Source organism: Papaver somniferum, chromosome 5 (genome assembly GCF_003573695.1).
Source record: "Papaver somniferum cultivar HN1 chromosome 5, ASM357369v1, whole genome shotgun sequence".
NCBI lineage: Eukaryota > Viridiplantae > Streptophyta > Magnoliopsida > Ranunculales > Papaveraceae > Papaver > Papaver somniferum.
In genome coordinates this window covers 190,697,513-190,716,070 of record NC_039362.1, presented here as the reverse complement: position 1 = coordinate 190,716,070, position 18,558 = coordinate 190,697,513, and the positions used below count along the sequence as shown (strand labels likewise).

The window sequence follows — 18,558 nt, the reverse complement described above, 5'->3', positions numbered from 1 at the left end:
TTAGGCCACTATGAAGTTCGAGTCCTATACTCTACAGTTGTTCAAACTAAATGATCACTCAAAAGTTTAGCAGATTTCCACTCACTTTTGCACATTCTCCCTATTAGTCAATATTGTGCTCACTCCTTTTGGGAGTGGACAGCTTTATTCAATCACGCACCAGTACAATGCTCTCAGCTAAACTTTATTAAATTCTAACTGGAAATGTACAATGTCTGACCATATAAATGTTTGTATCATAGAAGTAGAAATGCAAAGAAATTCTTCTCTTTAACGCTCAAACACGATGGAGACGTAATCATACAACATCAATCAAATCACAACACATCCTCAAGTTAGAAATGCAAATAATATACTCCTTCTATTTTTGAAAAAGAGATATTTTTACATTTTTATTTTAACCTAAAAAATGGTCAAATTAAAAAAATAAAAATATCTCTTTTATAAAAACGGAAGGAATATATTATTTGCAACCTGAGGATGTGCTGTGATTTGAAGTTGGTCATAGTCTGACGTGAATATAATTTTACTTTCCACAAAATTCATCGTTTACCTTCAGTAAATGGCTCCACCTCACTCGTTTTACGTGTTACCGGGAAACAGCAGCACCAAGGTCCACAAGTCAACCAGAAATAAACAAGTTTCTTTGTCCTTATCACACGTGTTACGGACTAAAAGACCGTCGGTGAAGAAAATATACATTAAATAATCGCAAAGGACAGAAGAGGAACTTCCAATTAATTTAGTTTTTTCTTCCATAATTTGTTGTTTTGTTTCACCAGAAAATAAGAAAGAAGAGATATTACTTAGTACTAGTACTACTACCCGCCCACCTCGTCTGTTCTCTAGTTGAGAAACACCAACAAAGAAAACATTTTCCTCATTCAATTCCTTCACAGAAAGAGAAAGAGAGAGGGGGAATTGTATAACCAAAGCAAAGCAATCAAAGAAGAAGACGTTTCATCGTCAATATATATAAATGTTGTGTTGTCAATCTAACCTAACAAAAACCACTCTTTCATAAATAAAATCCCATCTCTTCTTTCTTTATAGATCCGTGAAATCAGGTCTTCAACTAGATCGAACCAACACACACGTTCCATTCCTCTTTTTTTTTTTTTTTTTTGAATTTCTTTGGGTGTAAATTTGATTAAATTAAAGGTACGTTGTTTGGTGATGGATGATTTGTGTATAAGTTTGATATCTGAATCTGAAATTCAGGAAGTTGTATATTGATTTTTGATTTGTTTGGTGTAGGTAGGGGGAATTGAATCTGAAATTGAATCAAGATCTGATTTCAGTTTGTGTATATATTGGAATTGGATTAAGATTATTTTGTGATTTGGCGGTGAGATCTGATTGGATTGTTAAAGTGAGATTTGAGTAATCCTCTGGAAATGCAGGTATGTTGTTGGAAGTTTCTTCAGTTTTGTTGGTTTAGATACACTGTATTATTATCTAATTAAAGTAAGCTTGGGAAGGTGTGCCTTTTTTTGAATCATTAGCTGTTTTAGGATATACAGTAGATTACTGTTGTGGTATAAATTTGAGGGGACCAATTCAATTACAACAATGGTTCTTTTACCTGGAAATTCATGTTAAGTTCCTCAGAGGCAATAGTTTTTTTTTTACCTGGAAATTTTCCCGTTTATTTCGAGCAAATCACCTTATGCAGTTCAGGTCAATTGCAATTAGTTGTTTCTAGTACTACATGGGTTTATCATAGTAGTACATGCTCATCAGTGGAGTACGCAATAGTGAGCTGTAGTTGATATTTTCTGACTTATATATCTTAGCATTCACAGCTATGCTTCCATTCTTCTAGGTTCTGTGTTGTATTCTCTTTTAGAATTTTGTTTTACAAACTTCAGCTTCAGCTGATTTCAGATAATGAGAATTTCTGAGCCTAATAATACTTTGCTTGTGTCATCTTTGGGCAATGTTTTTGCAGTCCTAAGCTTGCTAGTACGTTGGTATTGAGGCGATGAAGAACGGAATGGCAGAATGCAGTGTCTGCCGTTCCAAATTGGTTTCATCACCAAGCAAGGCCGTCTCAAGGGCTTATGACAGGCATAGGAGCAAAGTATCATCAAAGACTCGTGTACTCAATGTCCTTCTCGTTGTGGGAGATTGTATATTGGTTGGTTTACAGGTAAGGAACCTTCTCTGATGTTATTGTGTGTGTTTTTGTCATTGTGGAAGAAATTTCATGGTTATATTTTTGCTATTCTCATTTAAAATGGGGTTTTCTTGGATCACTCATGAATGTGATCACATGATCCAATGGGTTGCGTCTACCTAGACTTTTGGTATCCAGGATTCAAGCTTTACTTTCTTAGTGTTACTATTTCTCTTTCTTTTGAGTTTCTAGTTGGTTAGCTAATTCTTTTCAAAATTTCATGATCAGTCATTGTGGTGGAAAACTTGTGTGGTTTCTAGTTAGTGTATGCCATTTACAAAAGGTTTCAGACATGATCATATATCTAAAGATTAAAATATAATTAACTTTCTGTTGTTTCCTGGGTTTTATTAGCGATCTGTGTTTTTGTCCTTCTGCAGCCTATCTTGGTCTATATGTCGAAGGTGGATGGAAAATTCAAGTTTAGTCCCGTTAGTGTGAACTTCTTGACAGAGGCTGCAAAGGTTCTCTTTGCACTTGTTATGCTCTTGATCCAGGTATTATTTTTATTTTTTTGATTAAACAATTCTTTCTCTTACATTGAAATGAATCTTTCCCTTTTGCTCTTTCTCTCATGCTGCCTCTCTACATAACCTCTGCACCAGACACAATGCATATAAAGAACACCAAACACATTGTAGGAAGAGTTTATAGGACTTATGTTGCTATGATTTTGGTTATGCAGGCCAGAAATCAAAAGGTCGGAGAGAAACCTATACTGTCGATTTCTTCATTCACCCAGGTAAATCTTTCTCAATGACATTATAATATACGCATTTTGGCATAGTTTGAGTTTTCACGTTTTCTCAATTTTATTTACTAAGCTGAGCACACAACACGTTCACAAGGGAGCAAATCATCCATGATTTTGGATGGCCACCTCAATACAAATTCATGGAGAAACTCTTGTAGACTCATGTTAACTGCCTAGTTTTAGAATTATTTTGAGATTCTGAACTTACTGATACTGCACTCCGCGCCATCATTATTTCATGTGGAACTGTGTTTATTACTCACTGAGCCGGGTTTTAGACTAGCAAAACCTTCTCCAGAATATAAATCTTCAATGATAGAGTCCACGCTTCTTTTTAGTGCACTTAAACAAGCAAGTCGCAAGTTTGACCAGTAATTTCAATTTCAGTAGTCTGCTCTAATTGACCATGATTTATATAGGGGGATACCATTATTAGCAGGGGTGATACCAATTGAGCGATCCGACGGTCAGGATCTGTTAATATTTATTGTCCTATATGGATTGGTATCACCCCCAAGTAACACTGGTATCCCCCTTTATAAATCGTGTAATTGACAGTCCACGAAAACCAAGCACCTCATTTTTGGATAGTCATAGGTTATTGGGATAACTGTTGGTGTGATCAGAGTTTATGTTGATGCTAGGAGTTTCAGATTTAGTGACATATATACTTTGACAAGCTCTTAAATAAATATCGAACTACTTTTTGGGAGATTACATTATGTATGTTTTCTGTTATATCATGTGCACGTTTATCTCTGAAGGTTGTGGTGCTTCTGGATAAATCTTTTTAAGGGGTAAAGATGGCTTCTAACAATGTAGCCAGAATTGTAGTTTGTAGATCGTGACAGAATGGTGATGCGAAGAGCTAACGTGCTTGACTGCTTCTGCAGTTTTGCTGCACAGCTGGTCTTATTTTTCTCTTGTTGGTTCAACCCGATCTTGGACTGGCCTGTTCCTTCTAATAAATTCCGTTTGGGCATTGTGTTGGTTTCATATGCATTATCTGTTCCGGAGATTGTTTCCACACCATCTTTCGCTGATCATTGTCATAGTTTCTCGTGAGGCTTCGTGACCTAATGTTGTCTATTTGTTTTCTTGCAGGCCGCTCGCAACAATGTCCTTCTCGCTGTTCCAGCTTTTTTATATGCCATCAACAACTATTTAAAGTTCATCATGCAGGTATTGCTTTTGCTGTTCATTTCAAGATATGTTTCTTTTGCTCTTCACGCACTCTGAACAAACTTTTGTTATGTTATAAGCTTTGGATTGATGTGTTTTGGTATTTTTGGAACTGGTACATTGCCAATAATAATTTGTGACATTGCTACTTCTCAGATCATCTCCCAATTTCTATGGATCTAGAAGGTCATTGTTGATACTAACAACTACATGTCTAACATTTTTGTCACTACCTAATTTAACTGTAATTTTCTTTGCAGCTTTATTTCGATCCTGCGACTGTGAAGATGCTGAGTAACTTAAAGGTATATTTTTTTAGATCCTTCTATAGATCACACGGTATAACTGCCGCATCATCATATAAGACAAAAAAAGTAAATAAAATGATAAATGATGTTGAATATCAGAGCCGTTGGGTTTCCTATCATGTTTTTGTTCTAATTTTAGATGCTTCAATGTTTCATATTTAATTCCTATCTCATCCTCACTTTCATAATGCAGGTTTTGGTAATTGCTGTTCTCCTAAAGGTAGTAATGAAACGGCGACTTTCTATAATTCAGGTTAGTCGGATTCTTTTCACTTCCTTTTCTGACACTAAGATTATTTTGATCATCAGAAATATAGTATGTGCAATGGACCTGCACATTAATGTCAACGAGAACAGAATAGCAAGTAGCCATATTTTGTTTTATTTGTTTTTAGTAACGAAGAAGAAGCTGGTAATACCATCTCACTTGGAAGGTAAAGGAAAGTGAGTCATCATCCCCGCTTGGCTGTTAAACTTGTTCTTGCAAGTTGCAAGCCCATTTTGTATCTCATCCGTGTCACATGATTTGATCTCTTCGTATTCCTTCTCCTTGCTGTTGGCTTTGTCGCATGTCGAGTGTCACTTCTCTCTGATCAGTGATCACTTTAGTGAACTTTAGGACTTGATCCTGGCATGTAGCCATTAAGGTTCTAGAGTTTAGACCATGTGATGAAAGATCTATAGTAATTGGTTTTTAGCTGTTACCATTTTGTGCCTCATACCATGCTAATTTTGATCGATTTATTAATAGCGAGTTTATGTTTCTCTTGTTTTTTTTTCTACAGTGGGAGGCTCTTGGCCTTTTGCTTATTGGAATTAGTGTCAACCAGCTTCAGTCACTGCCTGCGGGAGCTACATCTCTGAGTATCCCACTCGCAATGAGTGCATATATATACACGGGGATATTTGTAAGTGTCCACTACACTATTCCTAGTTAAGATTTTTCTTCGCAAATTTGGAGATGAGTTTTTTATAGGGGGCATAGGATTAGCAATCTTGTGTCGATTAAGTGTTTTTCTCTTTTTCATTAGCACTAGTCTCGAGTCCAGCTGACCATCTGCGGCATCAGTTTTTAGTAACTCTTTGTATATGAATGAATAATTACTCTTTTATGCATTAATCGACAGGTAACGGTTCCATCTATGGCATCAGTTTTCAATGAATATGCTCTGAAGAGTCAATTTGATACCAGCATTTACCTTCAGGTGATATTTCAGCTCTACTTATGTTCGTTTTTGATAGCTTATTTTCTGGAAAGTATAGACCTTTTGGTTCTTGGTTACACTGCCTCTTCCTTGACGCATCATCATTTAACTTTTACACATGTTGTCTTCACGTTTTGCTGGAGCCAATGGGTGTTTGGGACAGTTTTTTTTTTTCTCTTATGTCCATTGCTTTAGTTTTAGATCCTCTGACTAGAGATATAACTGTTTCGTGGTTTGCAGAATTTATTTTTGTACGGGTATGGAGCTATATTCAACTTTCTCGCAATTATTGGAATCGCCATCTTCAAAGGTATGGATATCCATTTTTTGTCATTAACGCGTCATTCATTTTTACCTACGCTGTGGTAAAGGGGCTTACAGAACCTTGTGACATTTCTCACATGAAACTGATCTTACACACTGCTAATCCACACACAAACATTCATGTGTCTGTTCTCCCATGTTAAGCCTTCTTCATTCTTCCGTAGGTTAATCTTAGAGTTAGTCTTGCATTTTTCCGTGTACTTTATAAATTCAAGACAAAATTGAATTTCTAAGAGTTACCTAGTACATGGTGCATGTGCGAATGTTTAATACTTCCTTGGCGCAATTTCAGGGCCTGGTAGTTTTAATATCTTGGAAGGCCATTCAAAAGCCACTATGCTTTTGATATTCAACAATGCAGCACAGGGGATTTTGTCATCATTCTTCTTTAAATATGCAGGTTAGATCATTCTCTCATGAACTTTATACCTTGTTTAACTATTAATTGCCATGGTATGCTGTTTTTATATCCACTCTAAATAAGGGCTCACATTGATTTCACAGACACAATTTTGAAGAAGTATTCCTCCACTGTTGCAACAATTTTTACGGGATTTGCATCTGCTGCATTATTTGGGCATAGACTCACGATAAACTTTATGTTAGGAATCTCTATTGTGTTTATCTCAATGCACCAGGTAAATTAATATTTGCTGTGGAGAAAAGAGCAGCACTTGTTGTACATTATGATGGTTAAATAACCTTTCTATATTGAGTTTTTGTTTTGAACCATGTTCTCTATTTTTTGGTTTTGGCTCAGTTCTTTTCACCTCTTGCGAAAGTCAAAGACGAAGCGCAAGATGGGCCCCTGGAGATGCAGGATGTACAAAAGGGACACAGGTGTGTTTTTCCTTCCTGACCAAGGTGTATCATATTTAAGACTCGGTTCATTACCTTGGGTAACAAATACATAAGCTGGGTCATGGTCTCAGTACGGATCAGAAGATAAAGAAAACAAAAAAGCATCTTCTAATTCTCTTCATTCTTCAATTTTGGGAATTCCTTGGTAGTCTTTTTACAAGTTTACAGGCTCCTCAAAATGGAAGTTTTTTTACATACTTGAATTCGAGCAACTGATCTCAGTTTGAATTCATTTGGAATCAGGACAAGTGATACATCCTTCATCAATATGACAGCAGGAGCAAATGACGATGTGAGAATCATCTCCATATTTTCTTCATGAATATTTGATTAATTTCATTGTCTTTCCACCCGATGTTTCATTCTTTCTTTCTGTTTTTATCATTATATTATTTACAGGCTAGCCATCGTGTTGGACTTGAAGAGCGAAAACCACTTCTCCCCATCTGAAGTTACTTTTAGGTATAGAACATCACCTATTTCCCTTTCGTGGCAACAAAGCATATACGTAGTTCCACTGTTCTTGCTCACCTGCTGAAGAATATAAAATTTCTTAACAAATCTGCAGATTACTGTGACTTAAATGATTTGCCGTCATTGGTATCTCGATTTGCAGGAAATTTTGTTTGAGGAGATTCTTTTTGGCTGGCCTTGTTGTGTGGTATAGAAGATAAGCCGGTTCTTATGGAAAATCAATAAAATATAATTGGTACACAGGAAAATTCTTTTTTCGTTATTTTTCTTTTTGTCTGGGGATCCTTTTCGTTCCACATGTGATCCCTATGTAGCTTAGGCCTTCTGCTAAACCAAGGAGAAAACAGTGGACGAACAGTGAGTTAAGCAGCTAGTCTGGAGATCATAAGCCAATTTTATATCTTGCTTAGAGAAGAGTTAAGGTTATGCTCCAGACAAGATATGCTCAGTTCAACAGTTCAAGCAAAGGAATGTCAGATTTCTCTCTTACATGCATTTACACATTCAGCAAATGTATGGTAGTAACAGCATACATTTTGTCCATTACAAGCAGAAAACAATTGATACTCAATTTATTGTAATTTTTCTTTTAATTCCCATGAACTTATAGTGAACGATAGGGGGGCGAGGGGAGTTCTTAATTTTCAACACGAAAGAGAATATATTCATTTTAGAAAATTTTCATTCCTCAAAGTTGCACAATTCGTTTCTGAAGCTAAAACATTGTATAAACTGTCTGTTCTGAGATTTTCGAACAGTTATCTGACCCTTTCCAGAAAATTCCATTTCACAGAAATGCCACTTCCTTTGCCGACGGCCATTTCAGACACAAATGCCAGTCCTACGCCAATTGACATGCCTATCTCATGTGCGACCTAGTTGCCACCCACTGGAGAGAAATATGGGGCATTTTCGTCAGCACTTGAATCCTGCTGATTGTTCTAAAAAGGTTACAAGAATACCAGGCAAAGCTGGTTCATCATTAGGTGAAAAATCCCAACGCACAACTCACAGCAAAAGCAAGTCTAGTCTAAACACTCATGGTACTGGCTAATAGTCCCACATCGGTGGGTACAGAGGCGTGAGTGTCAAAACGAGAGTGATAAATAGGAATGGGAAATGCCGAGAAAAAACATGAACCTTCAGGCAGATACTGGGAAGTGATGAGTGGTCAAAACTCGCATTGTATGCGAGAATTGGGTGTCCAGCCTAAGCCTGGTTACGACAATATGGGCACTCCCATTTGTTACCGATCTGATCCCTACCCACCTTTTAAAACAAAATATCAAAATTTTTGACGGCCATAGTTGCCTAGTGCCTACCCTTATGCCCGGCATTGCTCTCAACTTGCCCAACCTTTGACCTTTCATTCGACACCCCATGCCATTTTCATTTTTTTAACTTAGTGAACTATTGAAGCCTCAGAGTTCTTAATTTTCAACATGAAAGAGAATATATTCATTTTAGAATTTTTCATTATATTCATTTTAGATTTTTTCATTCCTCGAAGTTGCACAATTCATTTCTGACACAATTCGAAGCTAAAACATTGTATAAATTTTCCAGCGGTTTCACAAGATTCCATTTTAACACAAATGCCAGTCCTGCGCCTACTCAGACAACCTAGTTGCTACTTGTTGCAAAGAAATATGAGGCCTTTTCATCAGCACTGGAATCCTGCTGAACGTTCAAAAAAGTAAGCCAGAATTCTTATGTAGAATTTGAGGTGGTCTTTGCAATGAGTGAGTTTCTATGCTAAGGCTTATGCTCATTTCCTGCCAATGTGATCCCTATTTGTTACTAGAAAAAACGATTTGGAGTATTAGTATTGTACAAGTGTTCCTATTTTCCCATTTTCTTCCTAATTGGGGAAGGTTTCTTCTTTCTTCCTATTGGTCAGGGATCCGTAGACTAGTTCTCAATCTGACAGCCGAATTCTAAGAAAAAAATTGGGAAAATATAGTCAAAGATTTTTCATTCAAAATCAAAATAAACCAAATCTCTTCCTTAGTCTCATTTCTTGCCCGCTCTACGTACCAAGATAACATTGCTCGAATTGCAAAATTCTTTATTATTCAGTGAATTATCATTGCATAGAAGCATTCCAACATCCATCTTTGCATTAGCAGAACAACTAGCTACTATCTGGCCGGCAACATTCAGACTGTGGATTTCTTATGCTAACAAAGACACCTCATCATCGGATTCAGAGAATCACAAAACAGAAAGAATCAGAAAAGTAAGTACTATTTTATCACCTCCATTATCATTACCCTGAGTCCAACAAAAAATGAACAAAAAAAAGGTTTTGGAGTCTGTCAGACAACCGCACGACCACCACAGCAGGCCAAAGCCAAGCTGAGAACGATCATCTACAGCCACAGGGCCTACAACATAGGCCTGTGACCATTAATCACGATCTGGCCGTGCGGTTCTGTTTCATCAACAGGATTGAGGTTCCTGTCTCCGTAGAACTCAAGGATACAGAGCAAGGTTTGAAAAACGGCCGTTTTTTCTGAAAAAACGTCCGTTATAATGCTCACGCCCATATACCGTGCCCGTGAGGCTCACCAACACGCTTACCTAAATAACACCGATAAATAGGAAAAAATGGCGTTATTTAGACCCGTTATAACCGTTTTCACACCTGTGATTACCGTTTTTCTAAAATTAATATTTCAGTTTTTTTCTTCTAAATAACATTTTAACACACGTTTTTTACACCGTATTTTCCATTTTCATACCGGTTAAACCCGTTTTTAAGGAAAAAAAATTTGAGTTGGAGAAATTCTTATACAATTTTTAATTTCAAACTTACAACTAAAATTTCATAAATAATCATTAAACACTTCAAATTTTATAAACTTACAATAAGTAACCTAGTGACAGTAGTGCTTGAAATTTTAAACTTAGACAAACCAACTTGTACCGGCATTTTTTTCCGACTTATTCAAGTATTTTCTGTTTTCTCGACGATTCTCAGTTGATTCCTCCTCCTCTTCCTCCGCCTCATATTGGTTCGCGTAATGCATTTGGCTGTCGTAGTTAACAGTATCGTCATCTTCATAACCATAGTCTTCTTCCTCATTATCATTACGATTATCTACTTCATTATTGATATTAATATTGGAATTATACTCTTCATTAATTCCTCGGGTATCTTCTTCTGGACGATCTTCAGTGTAATGAGAATTGTATATGGGATTTTCATTTTCATGACTTTGTGTATTGTCTCCAAATGTTAGGTTACCAAAGTCATAAACAAAGTTACTCACTGGCAACCTTTGATATGAGATTTCAACTTCTGGATCATGCCATTCGCATGGTGGAGGGAGAGGCTCTGGATTATTAGCTGCTTCCTCTTCCAATTCATTTAACCAATGTTCTTCCTGAGGTAAAACTGGTGTTTCATCATCCCCTGCTATCCAATCAAGCATATTTTCATCTGTCAGCAGGCTATGAACATCGTGGACATCGATGTTATGTCGCTTTGCTTTACCTTGAACTCTTTGCTGCTCCAATCTTAAATTGTACTGAACATATACCAAATCATTTATTCTTGACGAAACTAAACGGTTGCGTAGTTTGGTGTGAATTCTTTCAAACACACTCCAATTCCTCTCGGATCCAGACGATGTGTTTGTCTGGCTTAGTATCTTTACCGCGATCCTCTGGAGTGATGGAAACTGAGCACCATATGACAACCACCAGCTTACAGGATCACCTTGCAGAGCAGCCAATCTTGCTGATGGTGATGCAAATCGGCCTTGCATCATTTGCATTCTTCCCGCCTAAAAATATCAAAAACTGTGAATAGAAATTCATATAATTATGAAATTAATTGTTAATAAAAATTCTCACCTCTAGCATGCATGTCGCTTGTTCTTGAGGGCTACTAATCATTTTTGATATAACTTCACTGAGACAAATTTGGGGCTGAGAAATTTCATTGTTGATGAGATTGGCTGCTGGGTTGTAGATATAATATGGATTCAGAAAATGCGCTGCAGCATGAAGAGGAGAACTCAACTGATCTTTCCATCGTCGGTTAATCACACCTACAATAGAATTATTTCGAGTTTTACCCAAACCCCTTTCTATAGTTTCCACACATGTAGCAAGTGCATGAAACAAATAACCCATGGTAGGTTTATCTGAATCCAAGAAACAGATCATTTTTAATAAAGGACCAACCATCATGCATGCATTTTTGCATGTGTGCCAAAACATCTCATTCAAAATAATGTTTTTCACATCTTTAGCCGTACAAGTTTTTCCTTCTGGCGAGTTCACAAATTCTTGGTCTACAAAAAGACTCTCGATTGCATTACGTTGATCAATGATACTTTTGATTGCGATAAAATTTTTCGCAAACCTTGTTAAGCCAGGGCGCAATAGATTGCGTCCCCCAGAATGTTGTCTGAATCTAGCAAGAACCCAACCATGATTATAAATAAATTTACTGATTTTTCTAGCTTCTGAAATCACACCTTTAACAAAGGGGAACTTTTCAGTATCTTCCAACATTAAATCCAACACATGAGCTTCACAAGGTACCCAAAAAAATGTACCATACTCTATGACCAATCTCATACCTATTAAAACAAAATGAGAAATGAATTAATAATATATAAAAATAAACAACTGTAATTAAATTAAGTTGTAATAGTTACTTGCGGCTTTGAATTGGGATCCTTTATCAGTTACTATTTGAACAATATTTGTCGGACCAATATCTTCTATAACCGGTCTGAACAAACTCATCAAATACTCTGCTGTCAACCGATTATGCTCAAAAATGCTGTCCCATGGCCACTGTAAACTAAGAAGTTTACAATCGTATGGTTATTTTTGTTTTTCCAACCATCTGACATGAGTGTACACCCATACTCTCTCCAATAATTTCGTTGGACCGACACCACATCCTTCTGAATCCTTTGTTTTTCCTGCCTTAATAATGGGTTCGACAACTTATAGGAAGACGGAGCTCTGTATGATTTTCCGAAATTTGCAACTGCATTGAATGCCTCGTGGTACTGAGTTGAGTTGGCCACATTGAAGGGAATATCATTAGCATAGAAAAAACGTCCAACAGAAGAATCAACTTTTTCCCGGCATGTTTTACTTCTCCCAAAATTCGCCATGCTAGGTTGAGAATCCATATTAGTATTATATTGTCCTACCATATCTACAGACATCCTAGGTGATTGGTGTGGTGTACGCATTGAAGAACTAGGTATGTCCATAGAGGCCTGTGGACGCTGTGATGTACCTTCTCCGGCATTAGTATTCTTACTTTTTCGTCCAAAAAGGTTCTTCAACTTCGATAACCCGCCCAATTTCTTTTGTGTTACCGGGCGCTTGTTCTTCTTCATCTATATCATGCACAGGGTTCCACAGTTCATTTTCATACATATATTGAATTTCTGTATCTTCATATTCAGTTTCTGGTACTCGTTGCCGTTTTGATTTGTTTCTGTCTTGCACCCATACTTTTGCTAAATTTTTAATCTCAGGTGGCACATGCATGCAGGGAGTAATTGTACCTCTTTGTTGTGCCAAATGCATTTTGAAACGCGAAATTCCCGCAGACACTTCTTTTTCACAAAAATTACACTTCAACTTTTTACCATCACTCATTACAGTACAATATGCATGAAAAACATCTCGTTTTGCAGATGTTGATCCTTCCATTATATTCTGTAAGTAGGAAATTTCACATAGCAATAAGTGACATATATAAATACAAGTTAAGTGGACATATTCCATCAATATAAAAAATGGTTAGAGTAGCATTATAATTAGAAATCACAAGTTGCATTAGTCATTTACTCAACTTGAATATTAAAAGTTGAAATTAAGGATCGTGTAGCCTCTCATTTTTTCATGATTGAGAACATGAATACAAACATACCATACATCAATTCATCATGCCATTTTTTTCTATAAAGAAACAATGATTTTTTACGTGCCAACTGATTCAAGTTGATGGACTATTTAATGATGAATATTAACATTTATTAAAACATTTCTTAAATAAATGATAATAAAATGCACAAAAAATCTATATTTCTTAAAACATTTCTTAGATAAAAATGAAACATTTATTAAGTAAATATAGGTTAATAGAATGAAACATTTCTTCACTTAACATTTCTTAAATATTTCTCAAACATCATGAAAGAAAAAACATCGATATTTCTCAAACATCTATATTCACTACTCTAACATCATGAAATAAAAAAACGATAATAAATAAATTAATAACGTATTAATAAATTATATCTCTAATTGAATGAAAAATCTACAAAAAATAATTAATATTACCTCTTAAACTTGTATTTGAGAAATTCAAAATGTAAAGCATTCCTTTGAGCAAGAAGCAGAGAACCAGAGATATTGATTTTCATTTCAATTCTCTTCTTGTCCTTTTAAAGCATTCCTTTGGGCAAGAAGACATAATAGCTAGCAAATCGAAATATTCTTGAAACATTTGGAATCTCGTTGCATGCGTATATAAGCACAGGCTAGCTATGTCTTTGATCATGAAACCAACTATTCTTTTTACTTTTTTTTTTGTTTTATTTCTTTAACTTTTGAGTCTGAACTCTAAAGTACAGACCACATGTAGCATATACTGTACACACCTCCAAATGCAAAAGAAAAAGATAAATCGACTCCCTGACTTCCCTCTCTCACTCTCTTTTTCTCTAGCTAGTCTCTGACTCTCTTCCTGTTGCATTCCTTGTTGGTTAGTCTTGTAGCAAGTAGCTAAGAGCCATTATTTGACAACAAAGTTTTGACTGCTTTTGAATCCGAATATGCATTATTGAAATATTGGGGAATGCATTGAACTATTCGAGTGACAACTTGAACATATCAAGTGGATAGTGATAGTATGCGTGTATAAATATTGCCGGTAGACGATAACTACAATGCATTGTTATAAGTCATAGACTTAAGGTTGTGAATTTTACTAGATATCCATATATTTGTATGTTAAAAACCCATAAACAAATAAATAAAAAATCAAATAAATAAATTAAACCAAAAAAAATGAAAAAACGTAGTAACAACGTTATTTAGACCCGTTGTAACCGTTTTCACAGCTGTAATTACCGTTACATAGGAAATTCAGATCACAAATTATTTATTTTTCTTATTTAACCGTTATCACACCCGTTATTTCGAAAAAAACGTCAAAAAAACGCGTTTTATTCCTATATAACGCGTTTTTGACCCAAAACGTGCTCACACCCGTCAAAACACGTTATAACGGTCACGCCTAGTACCTGTGACCTGGGCCGTGACCCGTTTTTCGAACCTTGATACAGAGGTACGAGCCTATAGAACAGATCCTGTTCAAGTAAGGTCGTGTCCAGATTCCACTCGGTATAAACCACAGTTCTTTTCGCAGTGTTGTCGTTGTGGGACTAAGAAATGAAATGAGGGTTAGAAAAGATACTTCTGAATCCTTTCCCTTGGAGAAAGAACTACATACTGATGATAATACGTCGCAGGTTCGAGACTCGTATAGCCATAGCAATCATCCTTGATTTTATTGGTAAGTTCGAGAAGAAAATCATAAGCGACAGTTGATTGTATTGCAGGGTTTGAGAAATGATGAGTATCTAGCAATAACGGGAAATGATGAGTGGTCAAAATTGACATTCTATGTGATAATTGGGTGTCCAGCCTAAGCCTGGTTGCTTTACTACGCCTCCGACTAAGTTGTGCAACCAGTACTCTCTAATCAAAAGAGAAGTAGTTGGTGTTGATTAACATCTTGTTTCAAATATTATTTAGTTTTGTCTTGTTGCTGTTGCGGAGATATGGAAAGCTCGTTCGTTTCGTCAATCCATCACTTCCACTGTAAAGGAGCTAAGTATCAATAACTTTTCCTTATTTGATTTTTCTTTGTTTTTGATTATTGCACCCAACATTTTCTTGGGCATAAAGAGATGAAAGTGCATTTCAATCGCCAATCCAGTCTGCCTCCGTTGTTGAACTCATTTATCACTTTTAGAAAATCATCTCTTATGATACCCCAGCACGTTCTAAAAAATTCATTTGTGTATCCATCCGGTCCTGGTGATTTGTCAAGACCTGTAGTGTTCATTGCCTCCATAACTTCCTCCTCCTGTATATTCCTCTCTAACCAGATGTTATCCTCGTTGCTAATCTTCATAAAATCTAGTTCTTCCCCCCTGGGTCTGTCTACCTCTTCTTCGCTGTATAACTGCTCGTAGAAATCCACCGCTTCTTTTTTAATTTGTACCGGGTCTGTAACATCTTCTCCGAGAACTTGAAGCTTAAATATGGTGTTTTTCCTTTTCTTACCATTCACTATTTTATGAAACATTTTTGTATTTCTGTCTCCATCTTTAACCCAGTTATTCTTTGCCCGTTGCTTCAATTTTCTTTCCTTCACCGTGGAAAGTTTGGAGTATTCACTCCTTAACTTCAATCTCTCTGAAAATTCTGTCTCACTAATGTTATCTTCTTTTTTATCTATCATCTCAATTGCCAAGCTGAGCCTTTGCATTTGCTCATCCAACTGACCATACTTACTCTTGCATCAGCACTTGAGAAGAATTTTTAGCTCTTGAAGCTTTTTTGAGAAGACAAAACTAGCAGAGCCAGAAAAATTCATATTCTGCCACCAATCTTTCAAGTGCACCAAAAAATCTTCATCTTTCAACAAGAAGTTCTCAAAGCGAAAAGGATAAGGACCAAACTGGATGCCACCACCTCTTAAGCTAATCGGGTGATGGTCTGATAAATTTCTACGAAGTAAGTGCTGAGTTGCTTTAGGAAATTGATCTTCCCAATCGCCGGAGAAGATGAAACGATCAATTCTTGTTAAAGTTGCCTCACCTCGCATGCTAGACCATGTGAAACAACCTCCTAACAGCGGCAAGTCGAATAAACCGTGTCTTCGCATAAACGAATCAAACAACTTAATGTGCGTGGTAGATCTTTTGTTCCTATTCTTCTCGGCCACAAAAAAGATACAATTGAAATCACCACCCAAACACCACGGAACATCCGACCATTTCCTTCTAACTTCATCCAGTTCCTCCCAAAAATCTTTACTATGATGTAATATTTCATCAGCTGGCCCGTATACATTAGTTAGTATACACTCGAAACCATTCTGTAGAAACACACACTTAATTGTTACCGAGTACTTCAGGATCAGTATATCGTCAACTCTTATCTTGGAGTCATCCCACACTGTTAACATTCCACCTGCCGCACCCCTTGATAGTTGAGCAGCCCATTGATGACTATTGTTTCCCCACATTAACCGCACCATTTGGTTAGTTACCACTTATGTTTTAGTTTCTTGGACAAACAAAACAGTCGCTTGTCCTTCCTTCACCAATTTCTGAATCTCCCCTAGTATTCCTTCTTTTCCAGCTCCCCTAATGTTCCATGATAATATATTACAATCCATTTAACTTAGCATCCCCTCCATGCCCTACAGAAATGCAACCTCCTTCAAAAGTATAAAGGAGGTTACAGAAAAGTATGTTTTATTCAATTACAAAGTATAAAGAATACATATATTAAAGATTAACATTGGCGCGTCATGTTTATGGAGAACAATTATGTTATTATGACGATCTTATTAGTAAGGAACAGGAGGAGCAGCAGGAGTGGGGACTATAAAATATGACGATGGAATTATAGGGGGTGGAGAGGAATGACTGGGGCGAGACATCCTGGGCCCCTTATTTATATTTCCACGAGGTGCAGGAGGCTTGTTTGCGATGTTTATTCTCAACAATTTCCTTGAGATACGGATATTCATCTTGCTGTATACTAGCTCGTTCTCGTCTTTAGCTGCAAAATAATTTAATGACAACCAAAAAGGAATTTATGAAGTTAAAAGATCCAAAAATAACACCTATTGGAGAAATCAGCATGAACAAGTAGTACTGGTTTTCAGCGTAAGTTATAAGAATTCCATAAATGAAATCGAAACATAGGTACCTGGAGGGATGGTTCTTAGCAAGTTGAAACCAATGAGTAGAAACATGATCAAAAGGATTGTTCCCGGAGATCTTTTAGAAATGAATTTCATCGCTTGGTTAATTGCTAGCTTAGAGCAGTATATAGGCTACTAAGAATGAGGGACAATGATCATGCAGGGTCTTGTGTTGCCTTGCGACATTTTATACAAGTAATTAGACAGACGTGCTAAGTCGTGAGTACCTCGGAGGGAATTGACTATTTTATCTCGTATGTGCTCGGTCAAAACAATTTCTCTTAGTGCAACAATCAAAATGATTAGCTCATGCACGATTGAGTCAAATGTTGTATTCCTTTGTTTGGGCCTGCAAGTTCATTTTTGACTTCAAGTATTTGGTTTGAAAACTCCAATGCATCTAGCCGGCCGCAGCAAGGGATGGCGGGTTTGGAATACTCAGGGACTAATTTTTGGTTTCGTACTATATAGCATTGTGTTAATGCAATTCGAATAAGTTTGCATGTGCATGCGTCAACAAAGTACTATATGGTAATTAAGTCTCATGTGTCAATAATTTTTTACAAATAATAATAAAAAAGGTATTAAAACAGGTAAAGAAATAGCTAGCAGAGGTAAAATATTGATGCTCCCAGAAATAAAAGTAGGTACTAGGTACTTATTAAAATTGCCGTAATGCCAACTGGTCAGCTACGGTACTCTTCGGTCTATCGTTTGAGACTCTGACCAATAGTTTTGACGATATAGGAATATATCCGAATTGGCTCATTTTTCCTCCGAGTTTTGAAACTACACATGCTCTTAGTTGTATTGACAAAAATGTTTTGCTCGAAACATTGAAAATCTCCTTAAATATTGGAGACGTGACGCTAGCAGTCCATGATTCATTAACAATACATATGTAAGGGCAGTTCCTATGATTATTAAGAAATATTTCTCCTTTTCTTTGTTGAGCCAGGTGAACGAATAAACACATTTTTGAGCTATGGGAAATCAGAACAAAATTATTAAATCTAGTTTTCTATGTCCCACTAATGATTCTACTATTATAATCTAATAAGGGTTGGATTCTACTTATTATTTAAGTAATAAAATAAATAATAAAATACAAAACCTAAATATAATAATAACGGCTTTTGGAGAGAGAAATCAAAGATCGTACAAACATCATTCCCGGACAGCTAAACTTCATGAGCCAATGGACTTTTCTGCGAAATTGTACGTTTTGCTTATATAATATATAGGTTTTTCCGCCCCTTGATCTGAACGTAACAAGA

At 36.4% G+C, this 18,558-nt stretch overlaps 2 protein-coding genes, 1 non-coding gene and 1 pseudogene across 4 annotated transcripts; 2 read left to right on the top strand and 2 right to left on the bottom strand.

Moving 5' to 3' along the window:
- Positions 1 to 790: 790 nt before the first annotated feature.
- LOC113284067 (CMP-sialic acid transporter 2-like) lies at positions 791 to 7,980 on the top strand. 2 transcript variants are annotated; one of them, XM_026533467.1, is made up of 17 exons: positions 791 to 1,161; positions 1,258 to 1,403; positions 1,952 to 2,152; positions 2,560 to 2,676; positions 2,865 to 2,921; positions 4,038 to 4,115; positions 4,376 to 4,420; positions 4,617 to 4,676; positions 5,209 to 5,331; positions 5,551 to 5,628; positions 5,869 to 5,938; positions 6,245 to 6,352; positions 6,457 to 6,590; positions 6,713 to 6,792; positions 7,057 to 7,105; positions 7,213 to 7,275; positions 7,382 to 7,980. In XM_026533467.1, the coding sequence occupies exons 3-16, from the start codon at positions 1,985 to 1,987 to the stop codon at positions 7,261 to 7,263; spliced, it is 1,218 nt and encodes a 405-aa protein (XP_026389252.1). In that variant the 5' UTR covers positions 791 to 1,161; positions 1,258 to 1,403; positions 1,952 to 1,984; the 3' UTR covers positions 7,264 to 7,275; positions 7,382 to 7,980. The 2 variants fall into 2 exon arrangements, with proteins under 2 accessions (XP_026389252.1, XP_026389251.1); XM_026533466.1 differs by having other exon boundaries at positions 792 to 1,161; positions 7,430 to 7,980.
- A 462-nt stretch (positions 7,981 to 8,442) lies between these two features.
- On the top strand, positions 8,443 to 8,549 carry LOC113284958. The gene has a single exon (XR_003328481.1). It is a non-coding gene; the product is annotated as a small nucleolar RNA Z279/snoR105/snoR108 (small nucleolar RNA).
- A 1,050-nt stretch (positions 8,550 to 9,599) lies between these two features.
- Positions 9,600 to 9,804, bottom strand: LOC113285084 (annotated as a pseudogene).
- A 6,061-nt stretch (positions 9,805 to 15,865) lies between these two features.
- On the bottom strand, positions 15,866 to 16,606 carry LOC113280393. Its single transcript, XM_026529021.1, has one exon. It carries the CDS (start codon positions 16,604 to 16,606, stop codon positions 15,866 to 15,868), a length of 741 nt encoding a protein of 246 aa, XP_026384806.1.
- Between the last annotated feature and the right edge of the window lie 1,952 nt (positions 16,607 to 18,558).

Excerpts from the sequence above, each read along its gene's own strand:
- LOC113284067 (XM_026533467.1), top strand. The coding sequence starts at position 1,985 with ATGAAGAACGGAATGGCAGAATGCAGTGTCTGCCGTTCCAAATTGGTT. Across the intron at positions 2,922-4,037 it reads CGATTTCTTCATTCACCCAG|GCCGCTCGCAACAATGTCCT; the intron begins GTAAATCTTTCT and ends GTTTTCTTGCAG. Across the intron at positions 5,629-5,868 it reads ATACCAGCATTTACCTTCAG|AATTTATTTTTGTACGGGTA; the intron begins GTGATATTTCAG and ends CGTGGTTTGCAG.
- LOC113280393 (XM_026529021.1), bottom strand. The coding sequence starts at position 16,606 with ATGGTGCGGTTAATGTGGGGAAACAATAGTCATCAATGGGCTGCTCAA.